The 19,614-nt window shown below is 43.5% G+C and overlaps 1 protein-coding gene across 1 annotated transcript in view; it reads left to right on the forward strand.

Moving 5' to 3' along the window:
• Nucleotides 1-19,614, forward strand: part of dnah2 (dynein, axonemal, heavy chain 2) — a 299,507-nt gene that overhangs the window by 266,685 nt on the left and 13,208 nt on the right. The window contains exons 74-83 of the mRNA XM_051722679.1: nucleotides 565-691; nucleotides 820-1,006; nucleotides 3,080-3,228; nucleotides 15,141-15,324; nucleotides 16,008-16,198; nucleotides 16,909-17,100; nucleotides 17,180-17,364; nucleotides 18,790-19,024; nucleotides 19,154-19,305; nucleotides 19,420-19,534. Of these exons, the coding sequence (XP_051578639.1) occupies nucleotides 565-691; nucleotides 820-1,006; nucleotides 3,080-3,228; nucleotides 15,141-15,324; nucleotides 16,008-16,198; nucleotides 16,909-17,100; nucleotides 17,180-17,364; nucleotides 18,790-19,024; nucleotides 19,154-19,305; nucleotides 19,420-19,534 (1,717 nt within the window). The remainder of the gene's footprint in view (nucleotides 1-564; nucleotides 692-819; nucleotides 1,007-3,079; nucleotides 3,229-15,140; nucleotides 15,325-16,007; nucleotides 16,199-16,908; nucleotides 17,101-17,179; nucleotides 17,365-18,789; nucleotides 19,025-19,153; nucleotides 19,306-19,419; nucleotides 19,535-19,614) is intronic.

The raw sequence follows: 19,614 nt of genomic DNA on the forward strand, positions 1-19,614 counted from the left end.
TATGTTTTGAATTCTAAACTTCTCGCCTGTACTCTATACCCCTTCTGGTGTGCGGGACATGACATGCCATGTGAAAGTCTTTTTGTTTGCATTGTTTTAAACTTAATGTTTTATGTACAAAAATAACTTGCACTGTGGGAATTAAGGGTAATTTAGACCCTTCATTAATTTTTATATTTTTTCATACACTGCGATTTAAAATGGTAATAAGTGTATTGAAAAACTTTTTTTATCTTTTCATCTATGTAATCATGTCTCCCTGTTATTTTTTAGGCAAGCAGATACTTGTAGTGTTTATCATAGATAAGGGATGTGACAGTTACTTAATTTTGAAATGTATTTTTACAGAGAAAACATCCATCCAAATCAGAGCAGTTAAATAAATGCATATTGAAAAGAAAGCTCTAAAGGATGGAGGTGCAAAAAAGAGCCTTTGTATTTTTAAATTGCAGTGTATAGTGTCGCAACTCAATACTCACTACTCACTACTCTTGACCACTTCTTAATATGCTACTTTTTAAATCATTTTAAGTTTTCATGTTAGTGTCTTTGATCGGTTTGCAGGTATACCTGTCGCGGGCTGTTTGAATGTCACAAGCTTCTGTTCAGTTTCCACATGTGTGCCAAGATCCTGGAGGCATCCAGCAAACTCAGCATGGACGAATACGGCTTCTTCCTGCGGGGAGGACTGGTGAGGATCGCTGGGGGAAGAGTGTAGATAATGTGAAAGGACTGTCTTGATTAAAAATGAAAAAAGTCCTCATGTTACATAAAGCAATCTGACTTGTGCATCTTTGTGTTTGTGTGTATGTGTGCTAGGTGCTTGATAAGAAGAAACAGATGGATAACCCCTGCTCTAGCTGGCTGTCGGACTCTAACTGGGACAACATAACAGAACTGAATAAACTGACTAATTTCCATGGACTCATGGCCTCGTTTGAGCAGCAGCCTCGAGCCTGGCATCTCTGGTACACCTATCCAGAACCAGAGAAAGCACCGCTACCTGGTAATGAATGTGTGTGGATGGACAGAGGCCTGCAAAAGTCTGTTGTGTTGGTGATTGTGCTTTTGTATGTGTATTTTAATTGTAAGTGCTAGTCTGTCATTTCGTTTCTTTTCAAGTGTAACGGTAATGACAATATTCATTTTGACATTTAGTCATTTCTGGCGTATTGGATCATGCCATTGTTTGAAAAGACCCCTTTAATGGGATAGTTCACCCAAAAATGCCATCGCAGATGTGTATGACTTTCTTTCTACTGCTGAACACAAATATTTTTAGAAGGATATCTCAGCTCTGTTGGTCCTTACAATGCAAGTGAATGGTGACCAGATCTTTAACCTCCTGAGACCCGAGCGTGACTGCTATGTGCATTTTCCATTTCCCTTTTTGATTTGTAACAAGTAGCACCTAATAAACAAGGAAATAAATTTTTTTTTAGAGTAAATGGTTTTCCTAAAATTAATGTCTACATATGTGGACATCGAGACTACGTTGTGAAATTTTAAATAACACTAAGCTATAGAAAATCTATAGAAATTTATTTTTATCAAATTGTTTGTTTCCAGGTTTGTTGTTTATTCATGTTTTTGAGACGTTACATACATTACAGCTGATTTTCTGTAAAGGTGATTAAATAATTCTTATTCAAAGTAATGTCCAGCATCATCCAATCACTGCCAACCATGTTAAAATAAAATGTAGGATTATAAAATTCTGAATCTATGTACTGATTACCATTGCCCCATGTCTGCCAAACATGTTGAGTGGTCCAAACATCATCTGCGGCCTGAAACTGAACTTTTGGTTGGATTTTAGGATTGAATGCACTTAGCTGCATAGAAAGCTATAGGATGCTCCCTTGCTCATTATTTAGTAAATGACTTAACCTCCAGTGTGCTTTCTGTCTGCACTGGTCTCAGAACAGTACAAAATGCACCTTATTTTCATCCTAACTCCATATAAAGCCTCTGAAAGTAACATTTTTCAGCTTTTGGATTAACCCATTTATTCTCAGTGTGAAAATGCACAGTAAATATATAGGAATGCATTTACTAATGTTAATGAACAGAATCGTATTGCACAGAGATAACAAAATTAAACATAACAAAATGTATATTAAAATGAAGCTAAATGACCCACAGATGTGTTACAGTTGAAAGATATTCAAAATAACTGACATGTTTTTTCTATTTTTGAGGAAATGTGGTGCCAGTGTCCACATATATAGACCATGTTTATCAGCGTGCTGGCACGTGAAAAATAAATTTTTTAAAAACTGCGGCATATCAAATGAAACTAGAGACGCTACTCTTTACAACCAAACTGGTTTCCATGAATAAACAAAGATTTTTCTTACCAGAGGCACTTTTGTTGGCACTGCGTCCGTAGGAGCATTTTAAGGAAATCGATGGCATGCTGTTGTGTCACGTGACTCGATGCGGCAGAAGTGAAGCCTTTAAATGACAGTCTAGAATCTTGTTAACAGTATTCAGTCTGTTTTTATTAATTTCAATTATGCATCGGTATAGCGAAGCCAAAATACAACGTTCACTCATGTGGACGCGGTGTCGCACGAGGTTAAAGCTACAAAAATCACATAAAGGCCACATAAAAGTAATCCATAAGATTCCAGTGGTTAAATCTATATCTTCTGAAGCGATATGATTGCTGTCGGTGAGAAAAAGATCACTTTCACTTTTACTTTCAGAATGGGAAAGAATGGGAAAGTGGAGATTTATGGTAAAAAAAGCTTCAGCTTCAAAGGTCTGATCATCATTCAATTGCATTATAAGGACCAACAGAGCTGAAATATTCTTCTAAAATTCTTTGTGTGAGTTCTCCAGAAGAAAGAAAGTCATACTTATCTGGGATGGAAAGAGGGTAAGTAAATGATGAGAGAATTTTCATTTTTGGGTGAACTACCCCTTTAAAATGAGTCCAGTGAGACACATTATCAGCCTGTTTCTTAAGCTCTCTCTTCCCTCTCTCCCTTCCTGACTCTAAATGCAACTCTTTGCCTCCCTGCCATGTATGTCCTCTCTTTCTTTGTCTCTCATTCTCTCTCTCTGAGTGCAGGAGAATGGGACAGCAGGTGTAATGAGCTGCAGAAGATGCTGATTGTACGATCTCTTCGACAGGATCGCATCTCTCTCTGTGTTACAGCCTTCGTCATCAACAATCTGGGCCCTCAGTTTGTAGAGCCACCCATTCTCGATATGAAGGCTGTGAGTGACTCACCTTAGAGCAGAGGTTCTCAAATTAGGGGAGAGATTGCAAGCGGGGCATGGAATTTTTATGGGCGTGAAATTATTTATTGTCATAATGGAAAAGCGAATGTGCATATCAGCGAATGTGTGAGGAATCAATAAATAATAATTCCTCTTTCAAAAAGTGTTAAGGTTTTTGATGTCCACATTTCCTGGATCTTGAACTTCTCCACACAGACATGAGTATAGGAGGCAGACTCATGAGAAAAGGAGTTTTGGTTGTGATAGTCAACATTTGATTATACAAAAGCACACAAATCATATGACGAGAGTTATCCTACAACTGTAGATGACACATTTGTGGAACCCCATCCCTAGTGTGTGATATCAAGTTCTTGCAAGTCAAGTTTCATGTTCGAATTTGCACCAATATGTACTGATTCATTTGCACCAAATTTTAAGCTTGTTTCAAACCGATCAGTGTGTTGAAGAAGTGTGCATGCTCCAATGCGCCAAGTCTAGCTCTGATGGGCACCACAAGTACTGTAGTACCTCTCTGGGGGGTACTCTAAGGACACTCTGTGACATAGATCTTAGTATTTGCAAACACTTCCTAATACATAATGATATTTTGTAAGTCATATTTCAATGTTGGTAAGATGTGAAAACAAAGTTTTGTATTACATTAAGGTGAAATGGACTCAGGCAATCCATGACAATTTTTATAAGAAGCTGACATTTTCCATTTTTGAAATCAGAAAATTTAATGTGAGACTGCTTTATAAATGAGTCTGCTTAACTCTTTAAAGCCTCTATGGATCTGTGGAGCATAGCAACCAATACACCAATTTTTATTTTTTATTTTTTGGCTGGCCAACCTCTCCCTCTCGAATGAAAGAGAGAGAGACTTCATGAAATCTATCAAATATGTTTCCGGTTTACCAAATGCCATTTATTTTCCCCCATTTTCATTTTTCTCTTATTATTTTTTTCATATGCGTTTGGACTTTTGTATTTTCTTTGAAAATAGAAACAACAGGAGGTCACATGACGCCATGCAAGAAGCAGATGTGTGAGCGACGATCTCTGCGCACTTTGCTAAATTTTTAATTATTTTCATGTTATAATCTGGTGAAATCTGATACACCCAGTTACACATTTGCTCTTTGAGGCAAAACATGGCAAAGAAGTCAAAATCCTCGGGCTCTGGAGACATTAAAATACACTTACGTGTTCAGGATGAAAGCCCGACAGGCCTACAGACTGGGGACTCGATTTGGATGGCACGGCGGGAGAGGTGATCCAGCGTCAGTTGTCCAACATGTCGTGATGTTGACGAAGGTTCTTGCTGACTTGGAGGATCTCGCTGTAATACGTCGATCGATTACGGCGATGGAAATAAAATTCTCAGAGTTAGTTACAAGAGTGACTGATGTTGAGAGACGAATCGATTGTCTGGAATCTTCGGAGAGGGAATTAACCGCTAATCCGCCCGCCACCAAAGTTGATTTGGAACATCTCCTTGAAAAGCTTGAAAATCTTGAGAATAGGAGCCGCAGGAATAACGTTCGAATTGTTGGAATTTCTGAGCATGTGGAGGGCAGAGAAATGGTGAAATTCCTAGATGAGCTTTTCCCGAGTCTGCTTAACATAACAGGCCACGAGCTGGAAATTGAGCGAGCTCACAGAGTCCCAGCTCACAGATTTGCTGAGGGAGATAGGCCCTGATCGATTCTGGCCAGATTTCTGAGATCATCCGATAAAGATCTTGTGTTGCGCCAGGCGAGGAGTAAAGGGAAGCTTTCTTGGAAGAACCATAATATTTTCTTGTTCCCGGACTTTGCGAGTTCGACAAGAGAGAAACGCGATCGGTTCAAGGAATGTAAGAAACTCTTACATCAGCGAAAGATCACTTTTGCTCTGATGTTTCTGGCCAAACTGAGAATAGAAACGAAGGACGGTCGCAAAGTCTTTACATGTCTCAATCAGGCAATGTCTTTTATTGAATCAATGGGTGAGTAAACCATTGGGTGTTTCTCATGTGAGTGGGTCGACTCGCTGTACTTACTCTGGCTTTTGAGGAAGCTGGGCGTCATTTTGGTTTCTTTTTTCTTTTTGCGTTGGCTCCGCCGAGTGGCTGGAGTTTGTTTTGTGAATAACACTTTTCCTTAAAGAAACTTTTGCATTGACGAAAGATTACTTTTGCATTGAAGTTCCCGGCCAGTTTGAGAGTGGACACTATGGATGACCGCAAAATATCTACATGCTCACACAAAGGATGTCTTTTATAAAGTTGACGGATTGTGTAAGTCATGGTATATACTTTTATGCGGCCTCCGAGTGAATTGACTCGACCATCCGGGGAACCGGGATGCTGGTTTTGTTTCTTTTTGTATTGGTTCCGCCTAGCGGCTGGAGCTTGTTCTATTGAATAACACTCCTTTGGAACAGCTGTGGATTAATCTGTTCGTTCTTCGTGCTTATTCCTTCTGCTGGCTGGAGTTTGTTTTGTTGAGCATTTTTACGGGACATTGGAATGATTACGTCATCCGTTGAACTCATAACAGCCGGCTCACTGAATATTCGTTTGTCTGTCCGAGGAATTTGAATGGTTTTATATCAGCTGGAATTTGTTTTATGGAGGATCACACCTTTGAGACAGTTCTGTGAATGAATCTACACTTCTTTGTGTTCATTCTTCCTATTGGCTGGGGTTTATTTTACAAAGTATTTTCTGTTATGTAATTTTGCCTCACAAATTTGTGAGGCAAAATTGAGCAATCCGATGGCAAAGTTGTCGTGGGGGCTCGTGGGCGTTCATGGACCTTTTGAGTTTAGGGGGATTGTTGCCGGTTGGCACTTTCGTGCGCGGGGTTAATGCGCACGTTTTTATTTTTTCTGTTTGTTTTGTTCGGGGGGAAGTTTCACTAATGGGGAATGTGGTCTGTATAATTTTGTTTTTGACACAGTTTATTTTTTCTACTATATCAATATGTCAAATGTTAATATGAGTGTACTATCTCCACATGGAACGTGAATGGGTTGGGGCACCCCATAAAAAGAAGGAAGGTTATTACTTTTCTTAAATATAAGTAATATGATATTGTGTTTCTTCAAGAAACACATCTCTCCCTGCAGGAAGCTGATAAATTTGGGAAGATATGGGGTGGACATGTTTTTTTTAGTGCTGGCTCAAGTAAGAGCAAGGGAGTCATTATATTGATTAATAAACATCTACAATTCAAATGTCTCAAACAGACTAAAGATAAATTAGGGAGAGTCATTATTGTTTTAGCTGAAATTCTGGGGCAAAGGTTGATTTTGGCTAATATTTACGCACCTAACGCTGATGATCAGGGCTTTTTTTATAGATCTTGAAGGGATGCTGCAAACTGCTGGCACCCCTCATGATATAATATTGGGAGGAGACTTTAATCTTTTGATGGACTCAGTCCTTGATCACAGTGAAGCAAAAGTGTGTAAACCCCCTAGAGCAACATTGACGCTTCACAGGATGTGTAAAAATCATGGTCTTACGGATATTTTGAGACTTTTGTACCCATCTGGTAGGGACTATACATTTTTTTCATCAGTCCATAAGATTTATTCTAGAATAGATTTTTTTTTTATATCCAAATCCCTCATTTCATCTGTTGTTGATTGCTCAATTGGAAATATCTTAGTCTCAGATCATGCCCTGGTGAGTTTAGAGGTGTTGCCATATACAGAGAAAAAGAAATCATATAGTTGGTGCCTTAATGTGTCCCTTTTGCAAAATCCTGATTTCCAACAAATGTTAAAGACGGAAATCAATGTTTATATGGAGACCAACTGGTCCTCAGTATCCTCTGTGGGCGTGGCTTGGGAGGCACTTAAGGCAGTTCTTACGGGTCGGATCATTCAATATGCCTCATTCATCAAAAAATCCAAAGCACGAGAACTCGTGGAGTTGGAAGAGAATATTAAAAGTGCAGGGACAGAGCTGAAGTGCCGTATGTCAGCTGATGGCCTCAGAGAATTGACCCGATTGAAATATAGATATAATACTATTTTGTCACGGAGAGTGGAGTTTTGGTTATTCAGGGCAAGACAGTGATACTTTGAGTCGGGTGAAAAAGCAGGGAAGCTTTTGGCTAGATATATAAAGCAGAGAGAGTCTCTTTCTATCATTCCCTCAGTGAAATCTGCTGGTGGTGAAATTTTTACCTCAGCCATTGATATTAATAATGCTTTTAAGGAGTTCTATCTTGATCTTTATAGTTCCACGTCTTCGTCTACTGATGAAGATATTAGAAACTTTGTGGAACCATTAGATCTTCCTAAACTGACGATTGAGCAAAAAAACTCTCTTGAGATAACCTTGGAGGAGCTTGACAAGGTAATTAAGTCCCTACCTACTGGCAAGGCTCCAGGGACAGATGGTTTTGCTGCAATGACACAAGCCCGGATCAGTCTGATTCTTAAAAAGGACAAAGATCCAAGCGAGTGTAAAAGTTACCATCCAATCTCCCTGATCCAACTAGATGTAAAAATATTGTAAAAAATTCTGGCTAACCGATTGTAAGGGAGTTCGAGGAAAGGAGGCAGTGAGAAGCGAGGTTTCCCAGTTCAGGTGGGTGTTTTAATTTGTCCAGCTTAAAGTTTACAGCTTTCCAAGAAAAATATTGACTTTTCACACATACAACTTCACAATAACTTTCGTGGCAATATGGCTTTTCTTGTGCCGGTCTCTCTCTCCCCGTCTACTGGCGGTGTGGCTCTTTTATGCCACTCTCCCCGTGCTCACTGAAATTAGAGACAGGTGTTAGACATAATTTAGCTCAGGTGTAAGCGCCCTTACCGCTTTCTCCGGAGAGATGCTTGACCACGCCCCCGCTGCCACATATCCCACCTTCCGACTCAGGCCGGGGAGGCATCCGGCCTGCCTACCACTCCCCCCCATTCCTGGAAAGGAAGTCGGCGACAACCATCTGCGCTTCCGGTCTGTGGACCACCTTGAACTTAAACGGCTGAAGAGCCAGGTACCAACGGGTGATCCGCGCGTTGGTATCTTTCATGCGGTGGAGCCACTGGAGCGGGGCGTGATCGGAACAGAGGGTGAAACTCCGCCCCAACAGGTAGTATTGGAGTGTGAGGACCGCCCACTTGATGGCGAGACACTCCTTTTCCACGGTGCTGTACTTAGTTTCCCTCAATGAGAGCTTACAGCTAATGTACAGCACTGGGCGCTCCTCCCCCTCCACCACCTGTGAGAGTACGGACCCCAGCCCCCTGTCTGAAGCATCTGTCTGTAAAACAAAAGGGAGAGAGAAGTCAGGTGAATGTAAAAGCGGCCCCCCGCAAAGTGCGACTTTAACTTGCGTGAATGCCCGCTGACACTGCTCCGTCCACTGGACCGGGTCCGGAGCTCCCTTTTTAGTGAGATCAGTCAGCGGGCTTATGACATCTGAATAATTAGGCACGAACCTTCTATAATAGCCAGCCAGCCCCAGGAACTGTCTCACGCCCTTTTTGGCCTTGGGCCTCGGGCAGGTTGCAATCACTGCTGTCTTGTCAATTTGGGGATGCACCTGCCCGTGGCCCAAGTGGAACCCCAGATACCGTACCTCCACCCACCCAATCGCGCACTTCTTTGGGTTTGCTGTGAGTCCCGCTCGGCGCAGCGATCTCAGAACATGCCCCCAAATGTTGCATGTGCCGCTGCCAATCATTGCTGTAAATGATGATGTCATCTAAATAGGCAGCGGCGTACGCTGAATGCGGTCTGAGGATTTGGTCCATGAGACGCTGAAACGTAGCCGGGGCTCCAAACAAACCGAACGGAAGTGTCACAAACTTGTGTAATCCAAACGGTGTGGAGAAAGCGTTTTTTTCACAGGAAATTGGTGTCAAGGGGATCTGCCAATAACCCTTCGTCAAATTCAATGTCAAATAAAATAGAGCAGTGCCCAACCGATCGAGCAACTCATCAAAGCGAGGCATTGGATACGCGTCATTTTAGACACCACATTGACTTTCCTATAATCCACACAGAACCGTACAGACCCGTCGCTCTTAGGCACTAGAACAACTGGGCTGGACCAATCGCTGTGGGATTCATCTATTACCCCCATATCGAGCATTGCGTCCAATTCTTCCCGAACGATTTTCTTCTTGTGTTCGGGTAATCGGTAGGGGCGGCTACGTACCACGACCCCCGGCTCGGTCTCGATGTGGTGATGGATGAGGTTTGTACACCCCGGTAGAGGGGAGAACACATCCGCAAACTCCTGTTGCAACCTAGCAACCTCCGCGAGTTGACTCGGTGAGAGGTGGTCTCCGCAAGTGACTGGGGTGAACTGTTTATGTTTTGAACTCACCTCCGGTCCGAGCTCCGCCTTCTCGGGAACTACCGTAGCCAACGTCACAGGGACCACCTCCCTCCATAATTTCAGGAGATTGAGGTGGTATATTTGACGTGCGCCCCCTCTATCAGTTCGTTTGACCTCATAATCGAGATCTCCCACTTGTCATGTGACCTCAAAGGGTCCTTGCCACTTGGCGAGTAATTTAGAGCTTGATGTGGGAAGTAATACAAGCACTTTATCTCCCGGTGCAAATTCCCTTAGCTGAGTTCCCCTGTCATACAGTCGGCGCTGTTGTTCTTGAGCTTGGAGCAAATTCTCCTGTGTTAGCTGCCCCAAAGTGTGGAATTTTGCTTTAAGATCAAGAACGTATTGAATTTAATTTTTACTGTTTGAAGGTTCCTCCTCCCAGGCCTCTCGCAATACATCAAGCACACCGCGTGGGCGTCGCCCATACAGCAGCTCAAATGGGGAGAAGCCAGTGGAGGCTTGCGGGACCTCTTGTACTGCAAATAACGGGGGGTCGAGCCATTTATCCCAACTTCTAGCATCGTCGTGCACGAATTTACGAATCATGTTTTTGAGGGTTTTATTAAATCGTTCCACCAGGCCATCCGTTTGAGGATGGTACATGCTGGTGCGAATTGATTTAATACTCAACAATTCGTACAGCTCACGTAGTGTCCGTAATATAAACATTGTGCCCTGATCGGTGTGGATTTCTTTCGGAATCCCCACCCGGGAGATTATTTTGAAGAGTGCCTCCACAACACTGCATGCTGAGATGTTGCGAAGGGGCACTGCTTCCGGATACCGCGTTGCATAGTCCACTAGGACCAATACAAAGCGATGTCCGCATACTGACCGTTCTAATGGCCCGACGAGGTCCATTCCAATTCTCTCAAAGGGGACCTCGATCAAGGGAAGAGGGCGCAATGGCGCTTTTGGGGTGGCCGGTGGGTTAACCAGCTGGCATTCGCGGCAGGCCACACACCACCTGCGGACATCACCGCCAATGCCCGGCCAATAGAAGCAGGCTATTAGACGGTTCAGTGTTTTCCTTTCTCCTAGGTGATCCGCCATGAGATTATAATGAGCCGCCTGGAATACCATTTCCCGACGGCTCCGTGGAATCAAAAGTTGGGTTGTATCCTCTTTAGTCTGAGCATCCTGTGTCACTCTATACAACCACTCATTTATAATCGCAAAATAGGGGTATGAAAGGGCGATGTCAGGCTGGAGTCGTTGACCATCGATGACTCTCACTTGGTCGAAGGCGTGTTTGAGGGTCTCGTCTCACGATTGCTCCAAAGGGAAATCCCCCTCAGGGAATTCCCTGAGAAGGGGAGGGGCTGCAGCCTCTCCCCCTCTCTCGTCATTATGACGTGGAGCTGTCGAGGACGGCTCCACCTCCCCTGCCAGAGCATCGCACATTGTACATCTCCCTGATTTCATAAAGGACCCATCCGCACAAATTCCCTTTAATAAAACTCTAAAGTCAGGCCAATCTGTCCCCAAAATCAGCGGATGGGTGAGGCGGGAACTAACCGCGGCCTCCACTCTATGCTTTTTCCCCCGGAATTTAATCGTCAGTGTCACCACCGGATACTTGTGAATATCCCCGTGCACACATTTCACCCTCACCGTTTTAGTTGTGCCCAAAGCCTCGGGTTGAACCAAGCGTTGGTGGATAGTGGTTTGATTACACCTGGTGTCCACCAACGCTTGGTGAGTACCCCCCTTGACACTTACCGGTATCCGGTACGCTCCTGCCCGGTCGGGGGCAGCCTGCAGGAGGTCGGAGACCCGCACCACTGTCCCCAGCTCCATCAGAGGACACTGATCCCGGAAGTGGTCCGGGTCCCCGCACCTCCAGCAGGCTGGCCCAGGCGTCACGCCCGCACTTGTGTCGGCGGGCGCCTTCACCTGAGGGGGAGAGCAGCGGGGCATCGGGGTAGGGGGAGGTGTTGCCTTCCACACCCGGGGAGCTGGTCTCGGTGGCTGAAGTCCTCCTCACCTGCGTGGGGCAGGAACGGGCCCTGGGGAGAGAGCAGAATGAGAGGAGAGAGGGGAGGGGGATGAGACAGGGGAAAACACAGGGGGAGGAGAGAGAGAGAGTAGGAGGGCTCTTCCGCCCTCGGGATTGCCGCCATGTGGTCCTCCGCAAGCTGGATGGCTTCCTCCAGCGACGCCGGGTGGTGGCACTGGACCCACTCCGCCGTCCCTTTTGGCAGATGGTGTATTAATTGTTCCAGTACCACCTGGTCGATGATCCCGTCGACGCCGCGGTCCCCCGCTAGCAGCCATCTTTGGCAGTCGTCGCGGAGCCGTTGGGCAAAGGCAAACGGGCGGTCAGAGTTCTCCAGCTTCAGGCTCCGGAAGAGTTGACGATTCTTATCTGGACTCCAACCAACCCGTTGTTGATGGCTTTCTTCAAGTTACCGTAAGCCAGGAGGCTCGTCGCCGGCAGTTGTTGAGCCACGAGCTGGGCTTCCCCGGACAACAGCGGGATAAGTGGGGCTGCCCACTGGCCGAGCGGCCAGCCCCAGATCTCGGCGGTCCGTTCAAACAAATCCAGGAAGGCCTCAGGGTCGTCCACCGTCCCCATTTTCTATAACGCAGGCGGGGGCAACGGTGTGTGAGTGTCCGGGGTCGCGGCTGGGGACGCCTCCTGGCTGAGGAGGCTCCGGATCGCCTGCCGGTCCTCTGCTTGAGCATGTAGGAGCTCGACAAACCGGCGATCTTGATCTTGTCGGAGCTCAAGCAGTGTTTGCTGGTGGCTCCATTGTAGGCCAGCGAGGGCTTGGAGGATCTCCGCCAACTGGGAGGACTCTACGGTGCGACTTCCGTCCATCTTCAACCAAACTTATCCCGGGTTTCGGCACCAGTGTAAGGGAGTTCGAGGAAAAGAGGAGGCGAGAAGCGAGGTTTCCCAGTTCAGGTGGGTGTTTTAATTTGTCCAGCTTAAAGTTTACAGCTTTCCAAGGAAAATATTGACTTTTCACACATACAACTTCACAATAACTTTCGTGGCAATATGGCTTTTCTTGTGCCGGTCTCTCTCTCCCCGTCTACTGGCGGTGTGGCTCTTTTATGCCGCTCTCCCCGTACTCACTAAAATTAGAGACAGGTGTTAGACATAATTTAGCTCAGGTGTAAACGCCCTTACCGCTTTCTCTCTCTCCGGAGAGATCCTTGACCACGCCCCCGCTGCCACACCGATTAAGTAAGGTTATGACATCTCTTATAAATATAGATAAGGTGGAGTTTATTCGAGGCTGTAGCTCTTCTGATAACATCAGGCGTCTCATCAATATCATGTGGTCAGTAGCGAATTATCAGCCTCCAGTCGCTGCCTTCTCACTTGACGCCGAAAAGGCATTTGATATGGTAGAATGGGATTATCTTTTTAAGATTTTGGAAATGTATGGGTTCAGGAGTACATTTATTGGTTGGATTAAGTTACTGTATAGACACCTTGTAGCAGTGGTACAAACAAATGGATTAATTTCAGATTATTTTACTCTGGATAGGGGCACTCGGCATGGTTGCCCTCTTTCCCCATTATTGTTCTGTCTTGCCCTGGAACCATTAGCAGCTGCGATTAGAAAGGACGATGATTTTCCAGGGGTGGTTGCGGGAGGTGTGGCGCATAAGCTTCTGTTTTACGCAGATGATATTTTATTATTTGTCTCTGAACCTACTAGATCTATGCCTTGCCTCCAGAGAATTATTAATTCCTTTTCCAAGTTCTCAGGATACAAAGTCAATTGGTCTAAATCCGAAGCTTTGGCTCTGACAGCCTACTGTCCAGTAATGGCCTTCCAGTGGCCCAAACAGGGCATTAAGTATTTGGGAATTTTATTCCCAGCAAATTTGTCTGATTTAGTTAGTTAATTTTAACCCTTTAAAGACCCTTTAATAAAAAGATTTTTGAGTGATGTGGACAGGTGGGCTTCATTACATTTATCGATGATTGGGAAGGTTAATGTTATTAAAATGAATTGTATTCCAAAAGAGATGTCCCCCTCTCTTATTTCAAGCAATTTGATAGCATAGCGAAGTCCTTCATTTGGAATGGTAAACGTCCCAGATGCATTTTAATAAGTTACATAGGCCGATAGACAAAGGTGGGCTAGGCCTACCCAAGATTTTGTTTTATTATTATGCGTTTTGCCTCAGGCACTTGACTCATTGGTCACTTCCACCTGAAAGAGCCCCTCCCTGGTTTTCTATTGAACAGGAAGTCCTTGCCCCTATTTTGCCACTGCAAAGCCTTTCTATCAAAGTAACCAGAGAAGTTATATCAAACCCCGTTATTTCACATTTGCACGTGATTTGGACAAGAGTGGCCAGAGTATTTAATTTGGACATTTATTTAAATGCTGCCTCAAGCATATGGCTGAACCCCAAATTATGTATCAACAAGTCCCCTTTCTGCTGGTCAGATTGGATTGTGAGGGGGGTTACTACACTCTGTGACCTGTATGAGAGTGTTGAGATCTTTTGAGAATTTGGTTCATCATTTTGGGATTTCCAGATCTCAGTTCTATAAGTATTTACAACTGTGCCACATGCTTTGTACTGTTTTTGGGAGTAGCACATACCCCCCTAAAGCGGCAGGTGCTTTGGGAGAGGTGATTGCTGCTTTTGGAAAAGGTCATGAGGTATCAGTGTATTACTCCCTGTTAATTCAGAGTCTGGGGGATGGAGCCTTGACTTCTCTCAAGAGAGTATGGGAAAAATATTTGAATTTGGTATTGGAGGATGGAGTGTGGACTAAGATTCTAAAAAATGTCAAGTCTGTATCTAGAGATGCAAGGGTTCGCCTTATGCAATTTAAGATTTTACATAGATTGTATTGGACCCCCTCTAGATTATATAGGCTTGGTCTTAAAGACACACCCACCTGCTGGCGATGCCAGTCAGAAGTTGGAGACACTACCCATGTCTTTTGGGGGTGTGTTAAGATCCAGGAGTTTTGGTTGAGGGTTTGGAGTTATTTGTGTGATGTTTTGAACATTCAGGTTTTGCTTTGTCCCAGACTCTGTATTTTGGGTGATGGGGCGGTCATGAATTTAGGGGATAATCGCATTAAAAACTGGGTTCTGACCAGTCTCATGATCGGCAGGCAAGTAATTTTAAGGAGTTGGAAGTCAAGTGGAGCACCCTCTTTTTCGGCGTGATGTGTGGAAATGGGGAGGGTAGCTGCATTTGAGGAAGTGGTAAGTAGAAGGCTGGGGTTTAGGGACTTATTTGTTAAAAAATGGGGCAAATATTTAGTTTTTTGGGGGGACTCTCGGGGAGGGGATGTGGAGAGTGTAGTTTAGTTTAATCATGTGTGCTTCTTGTTATTTTATTTATTTATTTATATATTTTTTTGGATTGTGTGTGTGTTATGTGGGACCACAGGGGTGTTCGTGAGGGGTCAGGGTGGGATTGTATTAGTGGGGTTTAAATGTAAAATGTTGATTCTTTATATATGTGTTGAGTGTTAATTACATAAAAAGAAAAGAAAATAGAAACAACAAAACCCATCTGCATTTGTTCCAAACCTCATTTACTCTGTGTTTGTTTATGTGTCAGGTTGTAGCAGACAGCACCACAAGGACTCCTCTTATCTTTGTACTGTCCCCTGGTGTGGACCCAACGGCAGCCCTGGTTCAGCTGGCAGAGATGTCAGGCATGGGTCAGCGCTTCTTTGCCCTCTCGTTGGGTCAGGGCCAGGCGCCCATCGCAACACGCCTGATCAAAGAGGGAGTCAAGAATGGTGAAGTGATGTCTCTCTCTCTCTTCGCCTCTGTTTTTATCATTTTATTTCTCTCCCCATCTGCAACTTTCCCTCATCTGTTATCTCTTAACAATCCTTCCTTAAAGCTAGGGGAATTTGTCAATCAGATATGATTTTCTTTTATTTGAAAGGGCCTAAATTAAATAGGTTGTTTTTGCTACTGTATCTTCAAAGTAGTCACCCTTTGCCTAGAATTTGCAGACATGTACTCTTGACATTTTCTCAACCAACTTCTTGAGGTATCACCCTGGGATGCTTTTTAAACAGTATTGAAGGAGTTCCCATCTATGTTGGGCACTTATTGGCTGCTTTATTATTTGGTCCAAGTCATGAATTTCAAAAACTTTTAATTTTTAATTAAATTTTAGTTTTATAATGAAATAAATTAATATGGTGGCACAATTATATTTTTGTCTACAAAACTCATTTCAAACATTTAAGCATACACCTTCAGATCAAAAGATTTGTAAGACCATGAGAACCATTTCAGTCAAGTGACCCCAAACCTTTGAATGGCAGTGTATATATACTAACAACCTCACAACCATCCACAACACCATAGTATCACAAGCACTTCTCACATTTTCCTTCTTTTTCCAGAAAATGTCAATCAAGTTTACTTTAATAATCAAACTCTCTCTCTCTCTCGCTCTCTCTGGCAGGCCACTGGGTGTTCCTGGCTAACTGTCACCTGTCTCTCTCTTGGATGTGTGAGCTGGATAAGCTGGTGGAAGAGTTACAGGTCCAAGAATCTCATCCAGATTTCCGACTGTGGCTGAGCTCCTCCCCTCACCCAGAATTCCCCATCGCCATCCTGCAGATGGGCATAAAAATAACCACTGAGCCACCCAGGGTACACATGCAAACACACACATACATTTACACACGCACACACACACACATGCTTGTTTTCCATTGACTTCAATTGTTTTCAACTGAGCTAAGGATATTTTTCCTCATTAAAAACATTTAACTCCTAAAGACATGAATTGTAATTTTGCAATATATGTAGGAAATCATGACCACTCACATTAAAATGAAGACTCCAGTCATATTAGTAACCTTATAAAAGCTGTTTTATTCCACATTGAGAGGATCCGTGCATGGGGGCTGCCATGTTAGAATCACATGACCAGCTGAATACTACTCGCTTAATCTCAGTAACCATCCTGTTATTTGACACTTTCACTCATTGATTAAAGTAATCATGGCTGACTGTGAATACTACATTTCTACAATGGCATGTGAAACTGAAAACTATTGATTTTAAATAATGCTGCATCCAAGCCCCTGTGTGTCAGTGTAAGTCCAAGATGACACAAAGACAAAAGTTACTGAGTGCACCATTAATATGTGTATTAAACTGTTTTCCTCGTGAGGAACATTGGCTGGTCTGCACAATGTAATTGGATGTAACCAAGTGTAGGTTTTGTGTAACTTCTATAGACTTTAAAATACAGCGAAGTAAACCTACACACACTTCACACACTGTACTCAGATGTTTCAGGTTTAGTGTGCTGTAATTACAGTGGTCTTTGTCTGTGTGATTGTGTGTCTCTGTAGGGGGTAAAATGGAATATGAAGCGTCTCTATCAGCTGGTGTCTGAGTCTCAGTTCTCGCGCTGCTCACGGCCACTGCAGTACCGCAAGTTGCTCTTCACTCTCTGCTTCTTCCATAGCATCATACTGGAAAGGAGGAAGTTCCTACAGCTCGGCTGGAACATCATCTACAGCTTTAATGACTCTGACTTTGAGGTACAGAAAGAGAGGGAGCTGTAACGGGTTAAACTCTTATGGCTTACTTATGGTAATTACACCTCTATCTCCCTCTCAGGTGAGTGAGAATCTTCTGAGTCTCTATCTGGATGAGTATGAGGAGATCCCCTGGGATGCTCTCAAGTTCCTCATCGCTGGAATCAACTATGGAGGTCACGTGACTGACGACTGGGATCGGCGTCTGCTTACCACTTACATCAACCACTATTTCTGTCCTGCTGTTATTGATACATCTTTCTTTAAGTGAGTTCACACAAACACAAACACACACACACACACACACATCAAAGAGAGTCTCTAATGTTCTCTCAATTTGGTCCAAAAACTGTACAATAACTTTAGTTTTTTATGTCCACCAGTCCCAGTGTTTTAAACATTATGAAGAGATAGAGCACCTCCGAATGGCCAGAGTATGTTTGCCTGGTTGCAAAAGCACAAAATAGCCAAAAACACACAGGCAGATCTTCTCATTCCACACACACACACACACGCACACACACACACACGCATGCAACCTTTGATCCCTGACACCTCTCTTTGCCCTCCTCTGAAGATCCCCCAGTGTCCCCTTCAGCCAGAACTCTGCTGTTACAGTACAGGTCTTATAAAGAGCAACAGCTCCCCCATGGGGCCGAATGTTGAATGTTGTAGTGTCTGCAGTTAATAGCCTGCTGTAAATGTCTTCTAGTTCCTCTGAGTCTGCTGGTCTTTCATGACCTAGCAACATGGCATACACAGAAAAAAACCTCTGTTACTTTAGCAACCACATCCTATAATTACCCTCAATCAGTGCCTCCACAGTGACTTGAGCGCACAGTAGAGGCACTTCTACAGTTTTAGATAGAAGTAGAAAGGAAATAACAGGGATTGGCTGACTTGTGGTGAAATAGAAATTACCAGATGTATGAAACTGTTGTTATGAACAGTTCAGCTACTCTTAACAAGCTCTGAGTTATTTCACATGCACTCAAGATGAACACTGACTAACATATTTTTGTGAATGTACATGAAATTACCCTGTAATCTTTATAATATCTTATTGCCAGATGAGCTGTTGTAAGGCCTGTTCATGCCAAGTCTGATGTGATGTCAAGTCTGAATCGTAAACTTTTCTTGCACATAAACTATTCATACTAAGATGCAACTAAACACAAATGTATAATATTTTCACACACTTGAAATTTATTTGCACCTAAAATATTCATACTAAGTCGGATATGACTAAATGACACAAATGTATAACATTTGCAAACTTGCACACATTTTTTTGTAGCTAAACTATACACACTGAGTTTGATGCAACTAAGTGACACAAAATTATAACATATTCGCAAACTTGTACAAACTGTTTCACAGCTAAACCATTCACACTGAGTTTGATGCAACTAAAGGGCATATTCGCAACCATTCGCATTCACATTTTTCTACACCAAAACTATTCACATAGAGTCTGATGCTGAAATTGTTGCTGTTCCCTTTGTTGATGTATGTGTTCTGAAAACAATTTATGAATCAGGATAGTATATTTCACACTCAGTGTGAAGGAGTTCATAGAGATGCATTGTTTTATATAAAAATGTTTTTGAAAGATTGGACTTGATGTGAAAAAACACATCTGTTGATGTGTTTTTGGTCTAGTCACCTGTGTGTGTGTGTGTGTGTGTGTAGGCTTTCCTCTCTGAACTCTTACTATGTTCCTCGTGATGGAGCTCAGTCCTTATATGTGGAGTTCATCGGTCAGTTGCCAGCGCTGGAGCACCCAGAACTGTTTGGCCAACACCCCAATGCTGACATCGCCAGCCAGATCACAGAGACTCGAACCCTCTTCCACACGCTGCTCTCACTACAGCCGCAGGTCACCAGCACTGACTCTTCCAGCACTGGAGGGAGCAGAGAGGACAAGGTGTGTGTGTGCTGATACTTTTTTTTTTTTTTTTTTGTCATGAATCTTTGGTCAATAATTGAAATCTTTAAATCTGTCAGAAAATGTGACAGTTTTAATTAAACTGTGTGTGAGTGTGTGTGTGTTTAGGTATTGGAGCTTTCTGCTGATGTGCTGCAGAAGATTCCCGGTCAGATAGACTATGAAGGCACCAGGAAGTTGTTGAAGGATGATCTTTCACCCCTTAATGTAGTACTAATGCAGGAGATCCAGAGATACAACACACTGCTGCACACCATCAGGTCTGTGTATGTGTGTGTCTGCCTGTGTGTGAGAGAGAGTGTGTCACAGTCTTCAGAGTTCATAAGAATATGAACATGCTAATCTCAGTGAATTATATTGTGCTGTGTATGTAGATTGTCTCTTTTAGAGCTGGAGAAGGGCATTAAGGGTCTGGTTGTGATGTCCAGCAGTCTAGAGGAGACATTTCACTGTATCCATGATGCTCGTGTGCCTCCTCTCTGGGAGAAGGTAAGGGTAGACACTATCCACACAATATTCCTGAGGGCGATGTGGGAGCAACTTCCGATTAAGTATAAACAATGTTATAT

Source organism: Myxocyprinus asiaticus, chromosome 2 (assembly GCF_019703515.2).
Source record: "Myxocyprinus asiaticus isolate MX2 ecotype Aquarium Trade chromosome 2, UBuf_Myxa_2, whole genome shotgun sequence".
Classification (NCBI taxonomy): domain Eukaryota; kingdom Metazoa; phylum Chordata; class Actinopteri; order Cypriniformes; family Catostomidae; genus Myxocyprinus; species Myxocyprinus asiaticus.